The following is a 26965-nucleotide window of genomic DNA, read 5'->3' as shown; positions in this document are numbered from 1 at the left end:
TATTTCATTTTATTTTTTAAATGCGTGTGTGTGTGTGTGTGTGTGTGTGACGGTGTGTTTTTGTGACATATCAGGACACAACTTTGTATAATGACATGGTTATGATACAGGTATTACAAAGAGAGGGTGACTTGTGGAAATAACCCATGTCCCCATTTTTCAAAATGCTTATAAATCATACAGAATTAGTTTTTTTGAGAAAGTAAAAATGCACAAAGTTTCCTGTGAGGGTTAGGGTTAGGTGTAGGGTTGGTGTAAGGCCATAAAATATACAGTTTGTACAGTATACAAACCATTACGCCCACTTTTCACAAAAACAAATGTGTGTGTGTGGGTGTGTGTGTGTGTGTGTGTGTGTGTGTGTAGGATAAGATTTTATTATATACTTATTAATCCAATAATAAAAAAATATGACTAACATTAGAATGCAGAATTCACAGAAAATCACATATAAAAGGGTTTTATAGGCTACGACGACGTATTCTAAAATATATCCCTAAAATAAATGTTTTGTTGGCTATTGTAAGCATTGCAGGCAAAATTATAATTCCAACTTGCCTAGAACAACATCTATTGTTTTCTGCACGCAAACACGCGGAGCTCTAATTTGTCAGAGCAGGTGAGTCAAACTGCTGACGTGGATTGTTCTTCTAAAGACAAAAATAAACTTGTGTTTGTTTGTAAACCATCTCTTCTGCTGATTACATTACTATGATACGTGACTGTAATCACTGCATCCTTTAGGAAGACTTGCTTGTCTGCTTGTTTTAGGATGAAGTATTTCATCATTGTAATGGATTGTAACTCATTTCTGACTTGTTGAACACTCCTTTGCTGATTACTACAAAAATCTCACACTTCCAGTGGTGTTAATCTATATCACGACATTGGATCAAATAGACTTATGAAGGCAAAAAATATGGCAATTTTAGATGAGAGATTTTAGCTTAGCTTAGAGAATAGAATTCTTTCTAATTCAAGTGTTTTGTATGTATTAAACCTAGAGAAAACACATCTGTGTATAAGTTAAAAACCATTTAGTTGCTGATACATAGTATTAAGTTGGGGTCTTTCAAGCAGCTTTCTCTCTCTAGAGTGAAAGGAGCAGTGAAATGTAATATCCGGAGTGGAGCACAAGCGGAGTTAAAGGTGCAATGTGTAATATTTACAAGGATCTATTTACAGAAATGCATTATAATTAGTGGTGGGCATAGATAGATTTTTTTAATCTAGATTAATCTCACTGTGATATTGAAATTAATCTAGATTAATCTAGATTAATCTAGATTAAAATGGCTCATTCAATTTCTGCCAAAGGCATTCAGAATATGTACGTATATGTAATACAGAAACCAAATAATTACATGTAAAATAGCACTGGATAGACTTCAATGTAAAAATGAAATATACAATCAAACCTACATTTATTCAGACACCTTCAACATTTCTCACATTATTACAGTTTTGCTATAGTATATATAAAAAATTATATCTGGTGTCTGAATAATTTTTGGTTTGACTGTTAAAACTACAAAGTAGTCAAGAGCAGTGAGTGATTTTCTTTCATTTTCTTGGATTAACATTACAGCAGCCCAAATTAGGCACTCACTTTAAGAGATGATGAACTCATCCAATATAATACACATCCCATTATTTTCCTCAACGGTTTACTTTCACTTAAGAAATAGCTGACAGTTTTTTCGAGCATCATTTCCAAGGTGGATATTTTGACATTTTTGTATGTATTTGTCGGCACAAGAGGCAAAATAATCAAATTCGATGTTCAAGTGTTTTGAGACGCCTTTTTCTGCGCGAGCCCTGAACACCCCACCGCGAGTACTGAATTGGGCTCTTTCACATCTTTTTGTTTGTTCAAAATGCGATTTGTATTTGTTCGTTCAGGTGCAGGAGAGACTTCGAGGAGAACTTCGCAGAAGAGAGCTTCAGTGTCGCTGTCCGTGATACGCGGGTCTCTCTCTCTCTCTCTCTCTCCAAACAGAAGATGTTTCTAGATGAATTGTTATGTTGTTATTACCTTAGATTGAGCTATTTCTATCTACACATATCGTGGGTCCCCTTACATTGAAGTCACGTCATGTTTGTACAGTAGCCTTAAATGGTTTGTCACTTAGTTGTTTTTGCAAATAAAACACTGACACAATGACAAACAATTACATTAACATTAGCAATAACATTGATTTATTGAATAATGAAGTAAATATAATTCCTTGATTTACCTTTGTAAAGAAATCTCATTGTTCTCTGCTGAAGACATCTTTACCTGTGTCGGCCACCGTAGCTTTTATAAAGCACAACCTCACCACTAGACGCCGCTAAAAATTACACAGTGCACCTTTAATATAGATGCTTGGAGTCACTCCGCTCTCCTCATATATGAGATACTCCAGACCTGATTCTAAAGGGCTAAGTTCTTTCTTTAAAATTTACATTAATTGCCAGTTTAAATAAATCTATAAAGGCAATTTGAAACTTTCAGTTTTGCTGTAGTAGCACTTAATATCAGGTCACTTTCATACAACAGCGAACCCACACCTGATAAATGTTAAGCTAAATTTGATAACTGTACGTTAACTTTAAGTAAACTTATTTGTGTTCTTCTGTATGTTTATTTCTTTCAGTTATTTATAAGTATAAAATATTTAAATTATATTCTAGTTAGTTTAATATAAATAACTATTGATTAATAAATACGTAGACATATATAGCCAATTATAACCTATAAAAAAAATCATATATAATAAATAATTTATTCCCTGTTTCCTATATTCACTAACGTGTATATGCATGTGTTTCTTTATCTTCTGCACGTTTATAATCATCTTCAATAAAATGCAAGATCGTGAGATTAAAATATCTTCTTCCTCCATCAAGTGTCAGGGGACCTCTGCTTGTTTCATCCGGCGCACAGGAGGGGAGGGCTGCTGGCGTCTGGGCGTCTCCGCATCCATGCACTTCTTCATCTGAAAGCATGGGGAGTTTGGATGTAAGATCCTCCAGATAACTAGTTTCCACTCTGTCTCTGTCGCAGCATATAAAACCACGTGGAACACCCTGCCTGTCAGACTCCAAGAGAGGTGCTCTAGAAGAGATGACTGCAAACATGATGATGCTCAGGCTGTGTGGACTCCTTCTTATATGCTCAAGCTCAACAATAACAGGTGAGCAGGAATTTACTTTATTGATATTTGAGTGTAATTTCATTTCTCTGTAACAAATTGACTTGCTTTCATACAGTGGTGTCCAAAAGTGTGAGACCACATTGGAATGGAATTTATCAAAATGTCATTTTTAAGTATATGTTTTTTTATTTATTTAAAGTTTTCACCCATATTGTTGTGCGGACAATATCATTTGTATTGAAATTAATTACATAAAAATTTATATACATTCAGAAATATGTTTATAAATAGCCACATATAAATGCAATATAATAAGAATGTATTGTAATAAAAATTAATAAACCAGAGGATGAATCAATCTACATTTGACACATGACTATTATGATGATTACGGATCAAAATATATAAAAACAAAAAAGAATATGCAAATTACTTAAAATATAATTTTGTTTTCCCTTTGAAAAGAAAGCAACTACATTGTTGACCTGTTCTTTGTAGCTTGATGTCTTTGATCACTTAAACAGGAAGAAATATTGCTTTGCGAGGGAAGCTGGTCATTTCCAATGTCCAGTTACCCTTTTCATTGTCTGTAAGCCAATATAAGTAGAAGAGCTATTTGTGGTAGCAATGCAATAAAACTATCCTTTGGCATGAAAAAAAAGATCACAATTAAAGCTATCTTTTTTAAAATTCATAAAAATAAAATAGAAAATAAAAAACTTTTTTTAAAGAAAAGGTTCTTTAAAGATCAAATATTATTAAAAAAAACTATTCTTTACATAAAAAAGGGTTATTTTAAGAACTGTTCACTGAAATGTTCTTGGGGAACACTACATTTCTGGAAGAGTGTAAAGCTCACGGTTAATAATTTGTGGTTATTTGTTTTCTTTTCACTGTAGGTGCTAAAGTAGACATCATCTCTGGTGACTCAGATCTGCTGGTGGGAAGCAGCACATTGCTCTTGTGCAAAGGTTGGTGTGTTTAGTACTAAGAGCTGACTAACTGAACCAAACAATGACCCCGAATTATATCTGTAAAACTAATAAAAATGTTTTAATATCATTACATTAGATGCAAAATATCAAATGAAGTGCAAATGAATGATGCAATTTTTTTAAACAAATCAGGGCTCAAGGTAATTTCAGTGAGTATATTAGTACTCCTCAAATGTCAATGATACTTTTTGTTTTCATTTAGAAAATTTTATCATTTGAAAACCAACAAACCCTTGAATATGGGTTTTGAATATCATATCACAATCTCTACCCTTCTAAAATATTTTAACATTACAAATATTATGTTACTGTCATAAAATACCCAGGATGTGTGTGTGTGTTTATTTTTTTTTATTTATTTTTTTATCTGTGAAATATTAAAATTTTGCATATTAAGTAAATATAAAGTATTACAATAAATATGAAATATTATAAATTGTAATAAGTTATTGCATGCCTACATTTGTTGTGTCTGCTTAACTGAATAAATGACTTTAATCATCTAGTATAGTATAGCGAATTAACACCATATGGACATTCATACACTCATCTCTGGCTGATAACAGAATACTTAATAATTGTAACTTTGAAACAAGCTGTTTTTGTAAAGCAATATGTTTTGTTAAAAGTGCCATAAAAATAATATATTTTCTATGTTCTGTTGCTTTGTTCAGCGGATTCAGAGGGAGAAATTAGATGGTTGAAAGATAATGAAGATGTTGATGAAGATCGCCATACAGTCGAGAAAATTGATGAATCCTCGAGTAAACTGATCTTGAAAAACGTTGAATTAGATGACGCTGGAATATATACCTGCGAGTTTGAAGATGATCACGGCCCAAAGAAGAGTAACTACCAGATCTACGTCTACCGTAGGTTCCCTTCTTCTGGTTCCTGAACACATTTATTTGTGAATTCACAAATTTTTTGAATAATTCTCGTGTGAAACTTCTGAATGATTCTCATCAGAAACACCGGACTTTGGCAACACACGGACATACCATGAATTTCTGGTGAACCAGACAGTGACCATTCCCTGCGTGGTGTCCGGGAAGCCTGCGGTGGAGGTCTTCTGGTTTCGGAACAATCGCATCGTGAATGATGACGGTAGGGGGGATGGACATGCTGCAGGTCCTTCTGCTCTTTTATGTGGTATGGGGTCTCCTCACCTTCCTAGCTATCACTGATGCCTGTAGATGGCAGAATGGCAGTGTGGCGATGGTGGACGATCCGGTGATGGGGTGGGTGGGGCCTGTGCAATCGTTTTCTAACCGATTTGCAAACAAATCGAGAGATGTTTCTCTCTAGTAATTCGGGAAACATCTGTGAACAGCTTGTAGTGTTTTTTGTTTCCTGTCTGATGGAGAGGCTAAAATATCAAGCCCTGCCCCATTTCAAGTAAACGCCACCATTGACAACCTTAATGGGACAGTTTACCCCAAAATTAAAAGTCTATTAGTATTTACTCACATTTCTCCTTTTGAGTTGCACAGGGTTTAGAATTATATAGAAACATACCTGTGGTGACGTTTCTACTTAGTGATATTATGTTGCTCCTTAAATGCCTAACGGCACTTTCAGTGTGAATTGTCCAGTGACTGGTGCTTAAATCCAACCAAAATAGATGAACGTGAATCTGGCAAAAATCTTGTAAAAAATGTTTTACAAAATTTGTGATTGAATGTATCACAGCAGTTCGGAAAATGAAATGCCTGGGGAGTGGTGCTGAAAGGTTAATGCTCTATGAAAGCAACATACAACCGACAATTAACTGTTAACAAAAGTAAGCATTAAATAAAAATGCATTTGCTGAAAATACATTTGCTCTTTACCAGGTGAGCTACTGAGCAAGTTTACAACATCAGATTCAACATATTGTGCAATTACTCGTAATGAACCGCAATCATAATTTCTGTTGGTGATCGCTTTGGGGTGGCACTGGGTACATTTCTGGAGCATATTTTGCTAAATAATGATAGAGGTTTTAATTTTGGGGTGAACTGTCATTTAAGAGTGCGTGTGGGCTTTTAAAGGCTGTGTCTCATGAATCTAAAAGTAAAACTATTGCATCTTTGACATTCCTCACGCTCTGCCTCCCCTCTTCTCTTTTTATAGGACGAGGTCATCTCAGAATCCTGCCAGATAGGTCTCTGCAGATTCTGGGAATTCAGCAAGAAGACCGTGGAACCTACACTTGTGAAGGCAGGATCCAGGGACGCCCCATAGTAAGGGACCTCCAGATCTCTGTTGTTGTTAATGGTGAGGACATAGAGGAATTAATCATGTTTGTTCTTAGTGTTGCCTGGGTGAATATGTCCTCTTAATGTCTACTTTAAAAATCCCATTCTCCAGAGCCACCAACTGTCCTGATTAATCAGAAGGGAATGAAGGTTTCTGCCGGACCAAACACCACTGTGTCTATAGCCTGCCTGGTCAAAGGAGTACCCACTCCAAACATTTCATGGATATTGTATGTATATCCATAGAAAATGCTATTATATTTCATTCATGCTTACCTATAATACTTAGTCTGACTAGTATAATCCATCTTGACTACTTCTATGGCTCCATTTCAAAACCTAGTGAGCTACCTACATAGGCAGCATAAAGAGAGCAAGTTTATGTATATCGCAAATTCCATACACAATGGCGGTAGCACTTTATTTTCAGTCCTGTTCCCCATGTACATACTATGTACTTTTTATATTAATTTCAATAATTATGTAATAACTAGTTACTAACCCTGAACCTACCCCTAAACCTAACCCTACCCCATGTAGTTACCTTGTATTACCAGAAGTTTCTTAGATAAATACACTATACAGTGTAAGTACACTATAAATACATGTAAGTACACGTACTGTAAAATAAAGTGCAACCACAATGGCAATTCAAAATACTTTACATAAAAGGGTTTTTAAAATAAACATAAAAGATTCTTAAGAAATAAAAATAACCATAGAACGTAAGAAATACAAATTAAAACTTGATGTAAAATGTATTTAAACCAAATTATAAATATATTATAAATACCAAAAAGTACTAATAAAAAATGGTTCAGGCAAATATGAAATCAGAATGTTTGTGTTTATCAGACGGTCGTGTTGTTAGTAGCAGCATGTTAATACAAAATTTTATTGAAATCAGTTGTTAACAGAAAGGTAGCTCACAAGTTTTTGTTACCGAGTCTATAATATGTCTTTACACATATTCTTTAGTCTCAGTCTTCATCTTTCCATTTTGTGTATTTGGAGCTTTCCCTTTGTCTGTTGTTGTTAGTTCTTCTTCCATGAGTACATTTGTGTTGTATTAATGAACAATAGTGGCAAACAGACTGTGTTTCTGCATCTTTCCCCTCAGCCCTTCCCCTTCTGATGTCTCCCGTTACAAATTCAACTCTGATAAGAGCGAGCTCACCATCTCTGCAGTGACCAGGAGTGATTTTGGAGAGTATGTCTGCATAGCTACCAATAAGATCGGGGAAAACAGCGCCACGTTTATTCTGGAAGTCTCAGGTAAAGCAATGCTCTAGAAACATAAAATTAAATGATGGATTTGTACATTGCTGAAAGCACAGAGGCATCAGATGAGGGCAGGTGGTCTGCATTCATTTGTTTTTGGACGATTAACAGTAATAAAATGTAACATTACTTCTTGAAGTCAGGTGTTTACTATAGTCACAAACACAGATATGGGGAATTTGGTGCCATGCAAGCATCAAATTGACACTCGGCAATGGGCCAGACCCAAACAAAAAACATTTTGACTCTTTATTACATTAATCTATTCTACAGTAGTTGTATGACTCAATGTAGATTTTTAATGTTCATTAGCTCTTTAATATAGGTAGGTTATTCTATTAAAGTTTCCTACAGTGGTTGGCTTATCAGTCAAGCATATACATTCATTTTATAATTAAATGAAATTAATTATTAATATTTTTACCATTTTCAGAGCATCCAGCTGTAGTTTTGGATCAAACCAAGCTGACAGTTATTCCAGGAGAAGCTGTATCTGTGAACTGCAATGCCACGGGACATCCAACTCCAACCGTACAGTGGTTCAGGAAGACTACCAGAGAAAAAATGGTGAGAAGTCAATAAAATCTAGCTTGGGCTGAAATAATTATTTTTATGATTGGATTGTAATTGATGTTGGTGGCAGCGAGGGGGGACTCTGTATCTACAGGAAGTTTGACCCACGTACTTTTCTCTTTGGTCTTAATTACTTTTTCCTGTCTCTTATTGTCTTTCCTGTTTGCATGAACGTGGTTAGATGAATGTGGAGGGATCTGAGCTGATTATTGAAAATGTAATGCCCTCTGATGGTGGCTTCTACTCCTGCATAGCCAGCAATACAGTGGGAACAACCTCTGAGGACTTCCAGCTGATAAGTAAGGCTCTTTTAGTGGCTTCAGTAATGTAGAAATAATGTTTTTTGTAATTTTATTATATAGTTTTATTTTCTGAATAAACTTTTGATATTGCTTGTCATTAATAAATGATGTTCCTCTCTCTCAAAAGCCTGGCCTGGGACACCCACTAAGTTCAGTGTGGCCCCGGGGCCCTCATCTTCTGTCCTCATCCAGAGTCCCTCGGTGCTGGATGGAGGGTCCTCCATTACCCAGTACATCCTTCAGTGGAAGAAACCGTCTGAAGACACCTGGAGTGAAAGCCTTGTCAAGCCCACAGGTAAATAAGTTTCTCACTCAGAGAAGTTAAGTTTATGTTTTGTTGGTTTTTAAATTCAAATGTGTGATGAAACGCTTACATTTGTAGATCCCCTGGTGATCACGGGCCTTGAGCCGTACACAGAGTACTCCATTCGCTTTGCCGCCAAAAACTCTCACTACCAGGGAAACTTCTCCACCGAACACAAGATCTTCTCACAGTCCCAACGTGAGTATCAGCAGAGCTATCTTTTGTCTATTCACTTCATCCGCTTCATATCCACCATTTTCTATGTTGATAGCTGTTATTAATATTGTTGTGACTTTTTTAAGCTATTGGCAGGCCAGTTGGATTCTGCACACAAATAGTTGATATAGCCTGTGCTGTGGCATTGAATTAATTGGCTTTAATAAATTGAGAGGCTAGATGCAATATTTGTATTTTCTGAAAATGTTAAATTAATTTGATACACCTTAAGACCACTTGGATCTTGCCACTGGTTTGCAGGCAAAATATATTTTTTTTTAAATAATGCAAAGACGTTTTAGCCAGTTATTTAGATATTTTTACTGTAGATTCATGCTGTCATTCTTGTCATGCATCAGTCCCTGTTTGCTCATCACATATGTTCATGATTTGCTTCTGCTGTCCATTCTTCCTCTAATTGCCACCTGCTTGATGATGACCATTCTCCATTCATTACAACCTGCTCCTGGTCCCGGGGCCATCCATTGCCTTATTCTGACCTTCCTTTGTAGATGGTAAATCAACATTTTGAATGCATACATCTCCAGTTGATAGGCTAAAACACAAGCCTAATTGTTTACTGTGCTATAGACGTGTGAAAGTGAGTTTACCTGCATGTTTTCAATGCTGAAGAAAAGGAGAACACAGAAAATCACTGCTTCAGCATGAAATGTTGGTCTACCGCTCTCGCACATCTATACTATAGTGAACAATTTTGGAGTTTATCCACTGGATTGTCAAATACTTAAGTATAATGCAGACATTCTCTGATAAATTTAATAAAATATAAAGGTCAACAGTGAAACATCAAATGTAGTATTCTTAGATTAACTAGGGTTGGGTGATTTACAATCATTTAAATTGACTTTTTATTTGACCAATGAAACAATTTCTTAAATTTTACAAAAAATAGTGTCAGGGTTGGTAAGTTTGATTCGTTTCTGTAATTCGAAATTCTGATTCAGTGATTCATTCTTCACGTCTTACATGTGTCATTATATTAATTAGTGTGGAAAACATGCAGTCTAACTATATATTTACTGTATTTAAGTATATGCAATAAACATTTTATATAATTTCGAAATTACCAAATTTTGGGGTCAGTAGGATTTTTGTGCATGGACCCTTTAGGAAAAGGAATCCTGCAAAAATTCCACAAAAATATTAAGCAGCTCAGCTGTTTTCAACATTAAATCAGCATATGGGAATGATTTCTAAAGGATTGTGTGACACTGAAGACTGGAGTAATGAAGCCGAAAATTCAGCTTTGACATCACAAGTTCATATATATTCATACAGAAAACAGTTTTTATAATAATATTTTGCAATGGATCTGTTTTTATTCTATTTCTGTCAAATGCAGCCATGGTGAGTGTTAGAGACTTAGACAAAAATAGAGTGCTAGAGTGTTAGAAAAAAAAAAATATATAAAAATTTGTTCCAACCCCAAACTTCAGAATGATATATATTAAATAATTTGATGATGAATATCATTAAAATAAAATAATGATAAATATGAATATAAATTAAAATAAAAAAATCAATTTAAATCAAAATCACCCAGCCCTAAGATCAGTCTGTTACACTGTTTCTCTGTTCCCTTTATTTGATGTTTCCTCTTTCCTTTGTACAGGGGAACCCGACAGCCCCATTCTGTCTCTGAGTGAGAAAAAGCTGGACACAAACTCAGTCTACATCCCTATTAAACAGCTGAAAGATGGAGACTCTCCTATCCTGCGCTACATCGTACGCTACAAAGAGGTCAGTCTGAAATCCAGCCAAAAACTTCTCAGTTTATCTCAGCAGTGTATGTATTTTAAATATGTGAAGTATGTAAATCTAAAATGTCACTCGTTTGGAACAGAACCATGAAAAAGAGGAATGGACTAAAAAAGAAATTCCTGGAAACTCCACCAAAATCCATCTGAAAAACCTCCAGTACAATGCTAACTATCAAATGGAAGTTTCTGCAGTAAACCACAATGGCTCCTCCAGGACTTCCACAGTTAACTTCACCGTCCCACAACCTGGTAGGATTAATTAGAGAAAGTGCAATAATATTATGCATTGTTTGCTTAACAAATAGTTCACTCTTCAGTGATTTGAATTGATTTCTCCTTCTCTTGCAGTCAGTCAGCCAGCGTTAGGGAAAGCAGGTGTGGTGGGAATTGTAATGGTCATCTTCTTGGTGCTGATGGTATCAGTAGATGCTTTCTGTTGCTACACCAATCACTGCGGCCTGCTTAATTTCCTCGCTCGTAAACTATTTGGACATAAAGTTTCAGAGTCTAAAGAGATGGATGTAGAGGCCAATAAATCCATTAGGTAAGACAACTAGTTTTCCAACAAAGCTAATTTTTGCACGTGTTACTTTATGGAGATTGCATATAGTTCATAAAAGAAATTGTTCACTCCAGAATTAAACCCCTTCTTGTAGGAAAACAGTTAAAAAAAGAAAAATCCCACAAGAAAGTCGATGCAACTTGTTCCAAAATAGACAAAAAGCACAATAAGATTATCATAAATGAAGTCCAAAAGACATTTGAATTTGTGATTAATTTAATTAATAAATTAATTATATAAATTAATAAATGAGCAAATATATAAATATAAATAATAATAATTTATGATAATTTTAATTGATGCATTTTAAACTAACAAGAGTATATATAAACAAAATGATTAATAATAACTCAAAAAGCACATAAAGATGTTTCTTCGCAATTTACCTTATGAGCTTTTGATGTCTAATGAATGAGTCTAATGATGTCTTATAACTAACTAAGATGTTGATTTCTATACTAAAAATTCAATTTTAGAGCTTTGCATTTAGTCAGATTTGTTGTTTCCTATGTGTGATTCAGTCCTCATGTGTCCTTTGATACAGAGACGTGAAGCTGAGCGGGATAACACTACCACGAGGCAGCATCCCAAAGCTTCAGTCATCCAATGGGGCAGTGAATGACAATCATTCAGAAGTCACGTGTGACAAAGCGCCTCTTACCAAATTCGAGTAGGTGCCAACCTCAAATATGACATACATGCAAATGATTTGTAATTCCTAGATCATACATAATAGTAAATAATCACAGAATTTTCGTATATGGTGAACTATTGCTTTAAATCACATTTTTTAACTCTTGTTTTACATTTTTTTTTAAAAATAATTTTCTCTATATATCCACTCCCCCGGAAAACAATTAATCAATACAGTAAGCAGCTTGTGTATTTTCTTCTATCACATGCATTGTAGAAATAATAATATATTCTCTCCTTTCTTTTTTTTTTCTTTCTTTTTTCTAGGAAGAAACCAGAATCTGGTGACCCAGCAGCAGAGGCTTAGATGAAGATACTATACACAACACAATGCTATGAAAACATTGAACACTTCAATGGCCAACATGGCTCAACCAATAGTGTGAGTTTCGGGGCGGGACAATCTGTTTGTCTGACCAATGACAGATGCGGGAGTGTTTGCGAAACCTGTTTGAAAGATATAAAACTTCATACATGATATACTTCACATTTAAGTGATGCAGTCTGAAACAAATATGCAAACATCAGAAAGGACGACTGTTATTTGCAGGAAAACATTCAAGTCCCGTGTGATTTGGATTATGTTTGTTCTTAAAAATGTGATTGTACTAATTGTAGGATGTAAAGGAATATATGATTGTGATCCAGCACTGTAAATACTGTACGTGACAAATGCTGCTTGAGCTGAATGTAGTTCAGTAGTGAGCAGATAAAAGCAAAATGCAGCTAAGTTGAATATGATGTTGACATGTTAAAGTATATTACTGACACAATGGGAGCATAATATCATAGCATAATAACATCACTTATGTTAATTTATTGCACATTTAACATATGCTTGTAGCTTGTATAAAATCTTGATTAAAGGAATAGGTGAAAGAAAGAGTGTCCAATGGACTTGGTAAGACATGAATTTTCCCTTTTATGTGAACAATAATAACTTAAACAAAAGAAAAAAAAAAAACTTTTAATATAGATATAACTGTGCATTTTATTTGTTCCAACTTGTTTTTCAACATTGCATTTCATTTATTTCATAAATGCACCATGTTTGAATTTTTTGGTCAAGTGATGTTTAATGTGGATGTAAATACAGATGCATGCAAAAAGATGTACATATAGATTTACTAATTTTATTTTATCTTCTCTGTACATTGTATACATTTATTTGCAGCTATAGACATTTAATTCTTTTGAATAAAAAGAGAGAAATTTCAACAACAGCTGCTTGCTGAATCTCATTGTTCACAGTGTTAAGATTCATTCACTTGTTGTAGCTAAGAAGGCTGTAGATGATCACAGTGTCGCCCGCTTGACTGTTGCAACTTGGTCTACAAAACAAAAGAAATGTTTATATGGATTAGACAGTCTTTTATTTAAAATAAAATGTTGCTTTAAAATTATATATCAATAACATATTTTATAATGAATATATCATAAAGATATTATATAAAAATATTAAATAATTATATATAAACAGGAAGGTTCAGACATTGAAGAAGCATCAACAGGCTTAAAAAAAAAAAGAAATGAGGCATAAAAGATTTACTATATACATATATATATATATATATATATATATATATATATATATATATATATATATATATATATATATATATATAATAGCAGTGTGTCCACAAAATAAATTTTTACATTAATTACAGCCAATTTGTTTAAACTAAAAAAAAATAAGGAAGCAATTTTTTTTAATATATATATATATATAGTCAATCTTTTATGCCTCATTTCTTTTTTTTTTTAAGCCTGTTGATGCTTCTTCAATGTCTGAACCTTCCTGTTTATCAAGACATATGCCAACACATACATGGGGTTAATAAATTAGTTCCACAGATTTCCCCCCATGAAAAATAACCATCATGACATTTTAATCATCACCTGTCTGAGGCTGGAGGAAGACTTAGATCTGCATAGACCACGCTTGTGGAATATTTTCCCTCAGACTCTTGTGATTTTCTCAGGTTCTCGTAAATCTCTTCTGTGACAGTGGCTGCAGGTGTCTGATCAGAGATGACAATCTTTAGTGTTCATTTATTGTGCATTTAATACATACAGAGGCTTTTTGTTCAGAATACAATGAACTGTTCATGTGTTTAATACCTGTTCTGTGGGATGCTTCTTTGACGTAAACTGTATCCTCCTGTAAAGATGTAAACAGATACAGTTTTACAGACTCGTTTAATTTAATCCACGTATGGCGTCTAACCTGACTAGATTCACAACAATTATTATGTAAATCGGTTAATATTAGCTGCATGTGATAGATTTGCGCAAACCAATTGCATGTTTGACACATACATGTATGAAATCAGAGCAGCGCAATACTGAACGCAGTACATGAAGTCATCAGGGGCTTGTGTAATATGTAATGTCATTTCCACAAAGTACAAACTAAAGCAATCAGTTGACGTTTAACACGTATATGAACTTTATGTTCTCTCTGCATTTCAGTATATTATCACATGCTGTGTGTCCACTCACCAAATAATGAGACCAAAAATGACAACAGCCATTAGAAACAGAAACACAGCTGTTGCAGTCAGCAAGACATTTTGATGAACGGACACTATAAACACAAACAAACAAAAAAGTTAGATAAATTTGTAAACTTTGCTCAGAAAAGCGTTATTTTCTTAATATGTCTCATGCTAATTTTCTGTACTGAACCAATACCGAATTGTGATATTTTCCAAAATGTGCAGTGTAAGGATGTTATTTTCAGTGTGATGAGTGAACGGTTCTAATGTTATAAAACATAATGTTTTTACGCAAATTTCAACTAAAAATGAAGGAAAAAACATACATGATGTTTTTTATACACTGAGGACACTAGACATATATTTTGTGTAATATTTAGTGAGCAGGATTCCATTTGGAATGCAACCGGAAATGTTATCTATTACCTTCAACATTCAATGCTATGACTGAAGAGTTTTGAGAACCCATGTCATTTTTAGCAGTGCAGAAGTATTGTCCATTATCCTTCTGACTGGCAGATTTGATGGAGAATTCACGATCAAGTCCTATATGAGAGACCTTTGCTTCTTTGATCAGAAACCAACTGTAGTTTGTCACTGAAGGATTGGCATTGTTCATGCAGATCAGAGTCAGTGAGTTCCCTTCTCGTATCTTTCCAGATGGAAAAACAGCTATTTCAACATTCTTTGGCATATCTGTGGTGAAAAGCAACAGGATATTTGCAAGAGAACTTTGAAACATTTGCATGCTATGCTACTGTTGCACAGAGATGTTGCATCAGAAACGGTGACTGTGGGTTAGTGAAATCTTCTGAAATCATCTATTTTTTTTTTTTATTTATTTATTTTTTTTCAAAGCTGCTTTAATATAGAGGTCTAATTTCAAATTCAAGCAACATCTCTGTGAGATGTGAATATTTTAATAAACATACATACATATACTTTTATTCAAAATTGATATATATATATTTTGAATAAAAGTTCATTTTCAATGAAATGGCATCTTGTGATATATTATTACACTTTAAAATAAGTTTCCTATTTTAATAATTTTAAGATGTAGCAGTAGTCATTACTCCAGTCTTCAGGGCCACATGATCCTTCAGATATCATTCTAATATACTGACTTGCTGCTCAAGAAACACTTCTCATTATTATCAACGTTAAAGTGCTGCTTGAGAGATGTGAACATACATTTTACGTCAAGCAGTATTTCATCTGTTGAAGTTGAGCTGCTCGTCTTCAGACCGCAGGAGTAGTTGCCAAAATCATGGTGAGAGACAGAAGCGATGTGGAACACATTATCAGTGGCTTCTGGAATCAGACGTTGATTTTTAAACCAGGCAAACGGCTCTTTTTTTGGGGTACAGTTTTCTGTGCCGCATGTCAGTGTCACATAGTCTCCTTCATGAATGTGTCCATTCTTCTTTTGCGTTTTCACTGTTACTCTAAAAGGTAGAACTGTTAAAAGTAGTGTCGATTAATGAAATGTAATCAGAAACCTGTTTTAAAACTAAAAAGATTAGAACATCAGCATCCCATCCTTTATTGGCATTGATGGTTCCATGAAGAACCTGTAACAAACTTGGAACCTTTCCATTGCTCAAAAGCTTCTTTATAGTGGAAAAATGTTCTTAAGATTATAAAAAAGGAGGTAGAGCTTTCTCACATTTGGCTCCCAAACTCTGGAATAGCCTTCCTGATAATGTTCGGGGTTCAGACACACTCTCTCTGTTTAAATCTAGATTAAAAACACATCTCTTTCGCCAAGCATTCGAATAATGTATCTTTTTAATTGTGAGTGTTGTTGCATCTGATCAAAGGTGCATTTTTATTCATTAGCTTGGGTTAAACTAATTTTACTTTGTTGGATCAGCAGCTATGCTAATGATGTCCGTATTTTGTTTCTAGGATTTACACAAGCTCCAGTCTGGATCCAGAACACCTGAGAAGAGATGATGCTGACCCTCAGAGGACCTCAGATGATGCTAACCCTGAATCAACAAACAGAACTAACAATTATTGCTAAATGTGTGACTGAATCAACTTAATTAATAATATTGATAGTTCATCGTCTAGCTGACTACGTCTTGTATTATTATTATTATTATTATTATTTTTTCTAAAATCCTGTCAAATGTGCACAAACTACTAGCTACTACTAAATATTGTAGAAACATGATTTTCTGTAAAGTTGCTTTGTAACGATTTGTTTTGTAAAGAGCGCTATACAAATAAACTTGAATTGAATTGAAAACTTGAAAAAAAAATGGTGTTTACACTAAAAAAAAAAAGGTTATATAACTGAAAGGTTCTTTGAGGAACCAGAAATGGTTCTTCTATGGTATCACTAAAAAAAAAAAAAAAAAAAAAAAATGGGAACCTTTGATATTTAGAGTGTTTGTTGGAGATAGTGGTTTGCTGATATTTTATTTGTCATTGAACTAAACTGGTCTTTCATTTACCTGCTACGCTGAGGTTTATGCCCCATGGTCCAGTGTATTTTCCGTGATCATATTCCAAGCGAAAGAAATACATTCCGTTGTCACTTTTGGAGACATTGTGTATCTGCAGCGAGCAGTTTCTGTCTTGGTTTGCATAAGCTGTTCTGTTTTTGTACAGCTGGTGAATCTCTGCTGTATTTGAGTGATAGACAGATATTCCAAACTGTGTTCCGTCTTGTTTCTGATTAGATAATGGCTTGAACCATCTTGTTGTTTTAAGTGTAGAATAAAGTGGATAATCAAAGGTGCAGCTGAAATCCACAGATGATCTTTCCAATACACATATGCTTTTAGAGTGGTATGAAACTGACAATGAAGCCACAGCAGCTAAACACACACAAAAAATGTTTGTTAATGTTTTCAGTTAGTCACCATTACTCCTTGTTCTTCACCAACAATCACTTTTATGGAGTCTAGAATTAAAATAAAGATTCTAATAAACTACAAATAACTGGATATGACCAAAATGTATCAAACTCTTTAGTCCCGTTGTTCTCAACCAGGGGAAATATATGGAGCATCAGCCCACTTACAAAGGCCATAAATTGCTTAAAATTATTTAAAATTGAATAAAACAATTTTCTAAATCAGCTAAAATATATAATTTTTTCTTATTTTAATTTTTTTTCTACCAACAACTATAATATCCATTGTAATTTTAAAAGTGTGATTTCCACAGGGATGGAATAGTCATGGAAATGTTAGAATTAGTCCTTTTTTTTTTTTTTGTATGCCAAGCTCTGAAATATCTTATTGAGCAGAACACTTCATCCGAAAATTATAAACAACCGGAAATATCATATAAATTCTTTGGTCATGTCAACCCTGAAATAAATTCAGTTATTTGAATGCCTGGATTTATGGAATTTAATTAGTTTATTTTTATTATTTATAATAATTTATTTTTTTCGTTTGTATTATTTAACTATTAATATTATATATATATATATATATATATATATATATATATATATATATATATATATATATATATATGTATATATATATATATATATATATATATATATATATATATATATATATATATATATAAAACCACTGATTTAATCAATCTGTTTAGTCAATAACATCATCTACAACTAAAATATTCAAATACAAATACTCACCTGATAGTAGCATCGGCAATAATGTGCTGATGTAAAACATGTTTTATCCCTTTAGCAGTGTTGTCTAAGAAGAAAACACTCGTTACATTAGACACATCAGTAAGTTCCAGTCTTACTACACAACAGGTCTAATATATTTCATGCTTGCATCAGTAAACGGACATCCTTGTTCCATGGTAGAACACTTCCCTAAATCTGTGCTCGTAATTTAATTCCTTTATTTTATGTTTGATTAATAACAAATATATATATATATATATATATATATATATATATATATATATATATATATATATATATATATATATATATATATATATATATATATATATATTTGATTGATATATTTGGTATGATTTAAAGCTTGGCGAGCAGATATGTCCATAATGTTTATTAAGTGAAACTGATTATTTTTAACTCTTAAAACAGGATCTTAAACAGGAACAAAAGGAGATGACAGCCGATGTGAGATGATGTAAGAATGTATTAGCTAAGTGATGGACATCAGTGAAAGTTAAGGACACCAGTAAGATGATAACTCACAAATATCAGCTTATTAAAATAACCAGTTTTCTTGCGTTTACATGCCGTGCGAAATTGGAGTACGAGGCAAAAAACTACCTGTTGAGACCAGTTTAGACTAACGCCGTTTATGACCTCGCTCCGATAAAAGAAAACGGGTTACCCCGTTTACATTAACAAGTGCTTTCTCGGTTTATTAAGCGTAATCGGTTTAAGCACGTGCATGTAAATGAGCTCATTGAGAGAAAGTTCCCTCTACAGTCTCCATTGAAGATTTTCTCTTTGAAAGGGGGAAAATAGATGTATGTACGATTAACATGGAATTACTGTACATCTCTTAAAATATGGCTGTAATAAATGAATGTAATGACTGCTTCAGGGTGTAGTGTTTTGTGACAGCAATGTACTGTTTCTGTGGAGTTCAGGCTCAAAGTCATGCAGCATTGCTTGCCAATAGCGCTCCCTACTGTCAAGGCAAAAATAAAACATTTATTTTGCCAAGAAGAGGACGAATCCATCTAATCAGTTTTATTTTTGTTCAAAAAACTCACACAGTGAAAAACAAATAGAAAAAAAAAACCTAGTGATAAAGCAAAATGACGGATCAGTTTTCATTTTACATTGATCACACTCAAAATGTGTAATTTATAGCCGATTATGTATGTATATATATAAAAAAAACATTACATTATAAAAAAAAACTTTTCAGATGTTATTAATTTTTATTTACTTTTCCAGGCCTGGAAATCCCCATTTTAACATAATAATAATAATAATAATAATAATAATAATAATAATAATAATAATAATAATAATAATAATATGCCTACTTTGTCGTCCGGTCTAAATAATAATAATAATTATTATAATAATTTTCGACAATGCAAATTTACTAATAGTGGGTCGGAGGATTTTTTTTTTCAATTTATTTTCATTTTAATTTTTTATTTTTACGAAGTGAATAGAGTGATACCAACCAACCAGAGACCTAAAACATGATCTCATTTTCCTGCGCCATGGCTGAAGAAGGACCAAAGACTCGTGACGTATTTCTTCCGCGCTTAGACAAGCGATAACGTTGAGGAAAACAAATGATCCTCTTACGTTCGTCTGTCTTCTTATTTTAATCCCACATATTTGCTTGAATTTCTTCAAGGGGACACACTTCACGGCGAGTATATATTTATTTAAAGCTAGCTGACTGTAGCGGGGCGTTAAATAAAGTTTAATTCAGTCTGGAGCTTTAAAACAGAATCATGTGGCATCTGAACATTATTTCTCGATTGTTTACTAATAATTAATCGATCCAGACAGTATTTATCAGTGTAAACTAGACATTTAAGATGAGTTTAACACAGACGGAATCTCTTTGTTTTATTTATGCTTCCAGAACTCGGTTCTTATTTATTTTCTGTACTGTAACGTTAGATCGATTGGTTGAGTCTCAAAACTTAGTGAGCTGTATTTCAAGGGCATGCAGCATGCATGGGTTTGCGTCTTTTTAAGCATCATAGGAGTGTGCAGCATTTTTTTATGGCATACAAGTTGCAGCTTGCTGGCTGTGATTTGATTTGATTTGATTTGGGGAACAGCCATAAATTTATTTGCTTGTTTTTTGTTTATTTTTATTTTTTGCAGAAGACTCAGTATGGCGTTAAAATCCGGAGAGGACCGCCTGAAGGAGATGGAGGCAGAGATGGCGCTGTGAGTCCTTAAAATTTCACTTCTGTTCAATTCCAGCGGTTTATTTGCACCATAATATTGCCTTAAGTGCAGTGTTGTAGTGTTTGGAGTGTGTAGAATAGGATGCTTCTTACTGTATGCACGCTGATGTTGTTGAATTTCCTGTAGGTTCGAGCAGGAGGTTTTGGGAGGACCTGTGGCACCTACAGTGGTTGAAGCTGTGCCAGTCGCTCTGGCAATGCCAGGTGTACCCATGGTCAGGCCCATCATTGGTACAAACACCTACAGACAGGTATTATTTTTAACTCTCTCTCTCTCTCTCTCTCTCTCTCTCTCTCTATATATATATATATATATATATATATATATATATATATATATATACATATATTCCTAGCATTTAATGTTATATATTTTTATAAGCTGGGATGCAAATATTTAAGACTATAAGTGAAAATGCTTTTATTTAGCATTCTCTTTGAAATAAATATATAATATAATATATATATTTTAAATAAAATAAATAAATATTGAAAATACATTTTAAAGAGAGATGATTTTTCTCCCTAGAATCACAAAATCCTAAGATCCAGTAAAAAAAAAAAAAAAATATATAAATATATATATATATATATATATATATATATATATATATATATATATATATATATATATATATATATATACACACACACACATATTTAGCTTAAAGCATTCATCAGCTCCTTATTTTACAAGCTTGTTCTTGATTTTATTTTTATTTTCTGTTTTTGTAGGTTCAGCAGAGCTTGGAGGCGAGAGCTGCCACTTTTGTTGGTCCGCCACCCACATTTGTTGGTCCTGGTAAATCTATATAAATACTTTTATCACACTTTAAGACAAAATTCTAAATAGAAATCAGTTGAAAATCATCTGATATTTATCTGTAGCTATACCGGCAGTACCACCTCCTCCAATGATGCGTCCAGCATTTGTTCCGCACGTCTTACAGCGACCAGGTAATCAGATTAATTCACAATTATTCTTTAAAACTTTTGTTCATTATGTGTTAATGGTTACATGGGCACCTATATATAAATAAGTCAGTGGTAACTGTAATTCTATGGTGCATTCTGCTCTTGTATTTATGTTAAGGAATTAAAAAAAAAAAAAAAAAATATATATATATATATATATATATATATATATATATATATATATATTACGAAATAAATAATTAAAATAACTATTTTATGTGTGCATTTATATATGATATAAATGCATACATAAAATAGTTATTTTATAGGTTATTTAAATTATTTCTTCAGTATTTTTCAAATACATTTTACATATTATAGAGCCTAAAACATTATTATGCATATTTTTTATGCATCCCCCAGGAGGTCAGAGAATGCCAATGATGCGTGGTCCACCTCCTCAAGGCATGATAGCACCTCCTCTTCCCAGACCTCCACCTCCTCCACCCATGATGATGGCTCCTCGTATGTCAGGACCCCCTCAGCCCCCGATGGCTCCAGTTGGACCGCCCATGGGACCCATGCCTCCAGTGGGTATTTTCTGAGTTGTTGTCAGCTGTCAAAGTATTGAGATCATTTCAATGTTGCCTTGTACTGTAAAATCTGTAAAATCTTTATCTCAAATGTTTTTTTCAATATTAGCAGGTTGGAAGCATGAACCCTATGAATTCGGCACCACCGCGGCCCATGGCTCAAGAGCCTCCGAAGATCAGTCCCAGTGTTATACAGGCGGCTCCCACTGTTTACACAGCACCTCCTGCGCCTAAGAGAGCTGACCTCAAGAGCCAGAAACAAGCACGCATGGTAAAGTATCAATGTATTTCCATTGATATATATATATATATATATATATATATATATATATATATATATATATATATATATATATATATATATATATATATATTAAAAATACATGAATAAAAATAACACATACTATTGTGTGTGTGTCTGCCAAATTTTAAAGGGGTCTTGAACTGCATTTTTTTATTATTTGATAATGTTTCCTGAGGTGCATTTAAAGTCTTAATTATGATTTTTACATAACAAATGGTCATAATTTTATTTATATAATTATATAATTTATATAAATTCGTGCTGTGTGATTGACATCTCCAGTAATTATAAACGAAGCATTCTTTGATCACTTTCTGTATATAATTTAATCACAATTTAAATAACTGATTATTTTCACGCTACTAAGAGAAGTCACTGGCTCGATTTACTGATTCATAAACATTAATAAATTATTTTGAGACCAAGAACATCTGACTTAACACTGATTGCAGATTAGGCAGTAGAATTAATATGGTTACTTAGATGTTGTGATATTACCGTCAAGTGCATGTCTTACATTAATAGTCTGTTTGCAAAAGCTGCACCAAAACAGTGACTGATTTACCTTAGAATCCACAGTAAAATGTACCAAACAAACAAATAATGCTCTACTGAGACATCCACGTAGTGGAAAATAAATAAGCACTTTCCTAGGAGGATCCTTTGGAAGGTAATATTATTTTTAGTCCATTGATCCTGTATTGCTCTTCTCTCCTTCTCATCTTACTGATGCTTCACTGGGCAGGGCCAAAGACGTGGTGATGTAGAAGTGGGCATTGATCTGGTTCTGCAGAAACAGGCTTTCATCACACTATGATGTCATAATGTGATCAAATCTGAAACAAGTAGTTTTCTGGATCTTGGTTTCAATAAGTGTTTTTGCACTAAGAAGGAAGTTTTGAGTTGAAACTTCATTTATGTTGTTATTATAGTTCAGTGACCTCTTACATGTCAAAACATCAAGGGAAATTTGATTTCTCAGTGCATGACCCCTTTAGCGTCTTGTGTTTCCATTATAATGTGTTCTTGATCATCTAAATCTTTTGTCTCCATCTTTTTTCTCAGGAGGAGTTGTTAGCATTGGTGGCGGAGCAGCAGGCCACAGTCATGGCAGCTGGGCTGCTGGAGTCAAAGAAGGAGGCGGTACCCGATGACAGCGTGATCGGGCCGAGCAAGCCGGAGCCTGAGCCTACACATATGGAGGTTTAATACAATTTCAACATGCAATTTGAATCTTATTTTAAGATATATTGTTATATGTTATAAGTCAAGTCAATTGAAGTCTGCTTTTATCGTCAATTTTTCCACATGTACAGTACATACATACAGAGAATTTAAATTGTGTTACTCTCAGATCCATGGTGCATACAGTTTACACTGACAGTAAAGCCTAAAGATCTAGATCAAATATAAAATAAAACAATACAATACAGTATACAAAAGGGCATTTAAAAAAATAGTTAAATAAAGCAACACATGGCATATAGAGTGCAAGCCATTGAAGTGTACAAACAATGCGGATAAAAAGATTGTAGTGCAAAAAAAAGCTTATTCAGTCTGATTAAAGTGATTAAGTTTTTTTTTTTTTTTTTACATTTTAATTTAAGTATTTATATTTAACTTGAATTTTTTTTTACATTTTAATTTAAGTATTTATTAGGGCTGTCAAATGATTAAAATTTTTAATCAAATTAATCAGAATTTTCAGTGGATTAATCAGGATTAATCACTATTTGCAATTACACCTGAAATGCATACCAAAAGATAGATAAAAGGACACAGATACATAATTTTGATGTATTGATTCATCTATATGTGGTTCTTTTTTTTTCTGAATTTCAAAAGTTTAACATTTACTTAATCAAATTTACCTGAGCACTATATCAAACCATGCCATTTAATTACAGATAGTGTAAGAGTTGTATGTGAACCAGTGGTTAAATATAGCCACATATCTATGAAATTATGCATAGAGAAACTCAAAAACACAAACATGCGCCCTCTGCACTCTGGGCACTTTTGTTTTTGGGAGGTGTTCATTTGCTCTGCCACAATACTTTAGGATCAATATCTTCACGTTCTGAAGGCTTCAAGTGCCAGTAAAACCAAGTAAAAATGCATATGCTTTTCCAAACCGCTGTAATTTTTGCTGCATTGCATGTATGCGTTCTGCGCATATGCAGTGTGAAACACAGATCGCTATAACAGGAAGAAGCTCCAGTGTATCAACTACCAATGTCGTCTCTGTTTATCGAGCTTGGCATGAATGTATTTGAGAGTAACTTCTGTGTTTTCGTCGCGGCGCTCGCCGCTGTTTTTTACTATCTTGAGAATTCAGAGATCGACGAGACTTTCCTGACCTGAATCATTTGTCACACTGCACATGCGTGAAACGCGTTAAAAAATTTGACGTAATTAACGACAAACAACTAATTAACGCCGTTAACGCGCTATTTTTGACAGCCCTAGTATTTATATTTAGCTTTAATTCATTTTAGTTTTAATAGTTTAGCATTTGACCTCAAATTCAGACTTGTTTATTACAGTTAGTTGCCAAAGTAGCATTTGAAATTTTCATTTAATTCTTTGACCATATATATTATGTTATTTTATTTCAGCCTTATTAATGAAAACACACATTAATAGTTTTATTTAACAGTTACACCACTAGATAAAGAAAGTTCATTTAAAAATGAAAGCACTTTATAGGAATTCTTGATATGAATTTTGTTCTAATTATTTCTTATTCGCATGTGAATAGCCTGCTGATACTAGCACAGAAGATAGGAAGAGAGGGAAACAGGAAAAGATGAAGAAATGCATCCGGGTAGCAGCTGGGGTCTCATGGGAGGACACCAGTCTATTAGAGTGGGATACAGGTTTGTGGACCTTTAGAAAATTTTGTAAAAAATTTACTTTTATAAAGGATGCAAGCACATATACAACTGAAATCATCACTGTTCTTGGTTTCCTAGATGATTTCCGGATATTTTGTGGTGATCTGGGGAATGAGGTGAATGATGACATTCTGGCGAGATCATTTAGCCGTTATCCATCCTTCCTGAAGGCAAAGGTTGTTCGAGACAAACGCACAGGGAAAACAAAGGGTTACGGCTTTGTGAGCTTTAAAGATCCCAATGATTATGTGCGCGCCATGAGAGAAATGAACGGTGAGTTAATGAGGATAATAATAAATGGGTGTTCATTAAATTACATACAGTTCATTAAATTAGCATATACCGTATTTTCCTGACTATAAGTTGCACTTTTTTTCATAGTTTGGCTGGTCTTGCGACTTATAGTCAGGTGCGACTTATTTACCAAAACTAATTTGACATGAACCGAGAGAAATGAACCAAGAGAAAACATTACCGTCTACAGCCACGAGAGGGCGGTCTACATTGAGCAGCATAGAGCGCCCTCTCGCGGCTGTAGACGGTAATGTTTTCTCTTGGTTCTTGGTTCTAAATGAATGCGACTTATAGTCCAAGTGCGACTTATGTTTTTTTTTCTCATCATGGTGGATTTTTGGACTGATGCGACTTATACTCATGTGTGACTTATAGTCTGAAAAATACGGTACATGTTGTTTTTTTTTTTTTTTTTTCATTTTATATTTTAAATACTTTTATTCAGCAGAGATGAATTAAATGGATGTGTCAGTAAAGTCATTACTAATGTTACAAACTATTTCTATTCCAAATAAACGCTGTTCTTTTGAATTTAGTGCTGATCAAAGAACCCTAAAAGAACAAAATATTTCCACAAAAATATTAAGCAGCAAAATTGTTTTCAACATTGATAATGATAAAAATGTCTTAAAGTTATGAACCAAATCAGAATATTAGAATGATTTCTTAAAGATAATGTAATACTGAGGAATAATGACTGCTAAAAATTCAGATTTGCATCACAGGAATAAATTACATTTTAAAAAAATTATTCAAATAGAATAATAATAAACTTACAAACTTTTGAATGTCAGTGTTTTTTTATTTATATGTATTTGTCTAAATTTTGGTGAAAATTTGCTTCGTTATGAGATGATACTGTATCAAAATGATATATATATATATTACGGTCCTCGTGCTCTTAACACATTTGTCTTTGATTTTAGGGAGGTATGTGGGCAGCAGACCCATCAAACTGAGAAAGAGTTCATGGAAAGATCGCAATCTGGAGGTCGTGCGTAAGAAACAGAAGGAGAAAAAGAAGTTGGGACTTAGATAATTAATCTGTTCTGAAACTGTGGACTTTATCTGTGTGTGTCACCCAACACCTACATAACAGAGCAGGAGTCACTCACACTCCTGCAATAGTTGCAAATAAACAAGCATCAGCTTCTTAAATGGCCCTTATTACTAATCAGTCTACATTTATTTCCATGTGTATTATTACACACAGACCTCTCCCTCTCACTGCATGCTATAAAATCATGCAAATTCTTTCACTTGTCAAGAGATTTTTTTTAAACACCAAGTGTGGTAATGAAACTGGTTTGGATGTTGAAAAAGTTGGTTTTGTTTTCTTCCTCAATTTTTTTTTTTTTATTCAAATGTTTCAGCAGCGAACTTTAAAGTTCAGGAAGGCAGTTAAATTTGTTACTGTATAATCTGGATGTTTTAAGTAATATGTGTAAAAAGGCAAATCTTTTCAATAAACTGAGGATTCCTTTAGTCTAAATTTGTATC

At 33.6% G+C, this 26965-nt stretch overlaps 3 protein-coding genes across 7 annotated transcripts; 2 read left to right on the top strand and 1 right to left on the bottom strand.

Annotated features, from left to right (window-relative positions):
• The first annotated feature begins 3064 nt into the window (after positions 1 to 3064).
• On the top strand, positions 3065 to 13308 carry LOC113059245 (neural cell adhesion molecule 1-like). Of its 3 annotated transcripts, none has more exons than XM_026227602.1 (17): positions 3065 to 3179; positions 4040 to 4111; positions 4810 to 5007; positions 5105 to 5242; positions 6251 to 6394; positions 6488 to 6605; positions 7496 to 7650; positions 8090 to 8223; positions 8411 to 8528; positions 8659 to 8826; positions 8914 to 9033; positions 9564 to 9566; positions 10685 to 10812; positions 10916 to 11081; positions 11181 to 11376; positions 11939 to 12064; positions 12355 to 13308. In XM_026227602.1, exons 1-17 carry the CDS (start codon positions 3110 to 3112, stop codon positions 12392 to 12394), a joined length of 2094 nt encoding a protein of 697 aa, XP_026083387.1. In that variant the 5' UTR covers positions 3065 to 3109; the 3' UTR covers positions 12395 to 13308. The 3 variants fall into 3 exon arrangements, with proteins under 3 accessions (XP_026083387.1, XP_026083385.1, XP_026083386.1); XM_026227600.1 differs by having other exon boundaries at positions 5105 to 5287; XM_026227601.1 differs by lacking the exon at positions 9564 to 9566 and having other exon boundaries at positions 5105 to 5287.
• LOC113059246 (B-cell receptor CD22-like) lies at positions 12345 to 18347 on the bottom strand. The gene is made up of 8 exons (XM_026227603.1): positions 18217 to 18347; positions 17051 to 17416; positions 15780 to 16046; positions 15012 to 15281; positions 14590 to 14674; positions 14209 to 14248; positions 13987 to 14108; positions 12345 to 13418 (listed from the first exon to the last, which is right to left on the bottom strand). The coding sequence occupies exons 1-8, from the start codon at positions 18254 to 18256 to the stop codon at positions 13352 to 13354; spliced, it is 1257 nt and encodes a 418-aa protein (XP_026083388.1). The 5' UTR covers positions 18257 to 18347; the 3' UTR covers positions 12345 to 13351.
• A 1412-nt stretch (positions 18348 to 19759) lies between these two features.
• Positions 19760 to 26957, top strand: rbm42 (RNA binding motif protein 42). 3 transcript variants are annotated; one of them, XM_026227599.1, is made up of 11 exons: positions 19760 to 19909; positions 20377 to 20442; positions 20590 to 20713; positions 21198 to 21264; positions 21351 to 21419; positions 21801 to 21967; positions 22083 to 22241; positions 23340 to 23477; positions 25036 to 25153; positions 25250 to 25444; positions 26392 to 26957. In XM_026227599.1, exons 2-11 carry the CDS (start codon positions 20387 to 20389, stop codon positions 26502 to 26504), a joined length of 1206 nt encoding a protein of 401 aa, XP_026083384.1. In that variant the 5' UTR covers positions 19760 to 19909; positions 20377 to 20386; the 3' UTR covers positions 26505 to 26957. The 3 variants fall into 3 exon arrangements, with proteins under 3 accessions (XP_026083384.1, XP_026083382.1, XP_026083383.1); XM_026227597.1 differs by having other exon boundaries at positions 22080 to 22241; positions 26392 to 26504; XM_026227598.1 differs by lacking the exon at positions 19760 to 19909 and having other exon boundaries at positions 20387 to 20442; positions 22080 to 22241.
• The last annotated feature ends 8 nt before the right edge of the window (positions 26958 to 26965 follow it).

Source organism: Carassius auratus, chromosome 41 (assembly GCF_003368295.1).
Source record: "Carassius auratus strain Wakin chromosome 41, ASM336829v1, whole genome shotgun sequence".
In the NCBI taxonomy this organism is placed as follows: Eukaryota; Metazoa; Chordata; class Actinopteri; order Cypriniformes; family Cyprinidae; genus Carassius; species Carassius auratus.
This window is presented reverse-complemented; position numbering and strand designations above follow the sequence as displayed.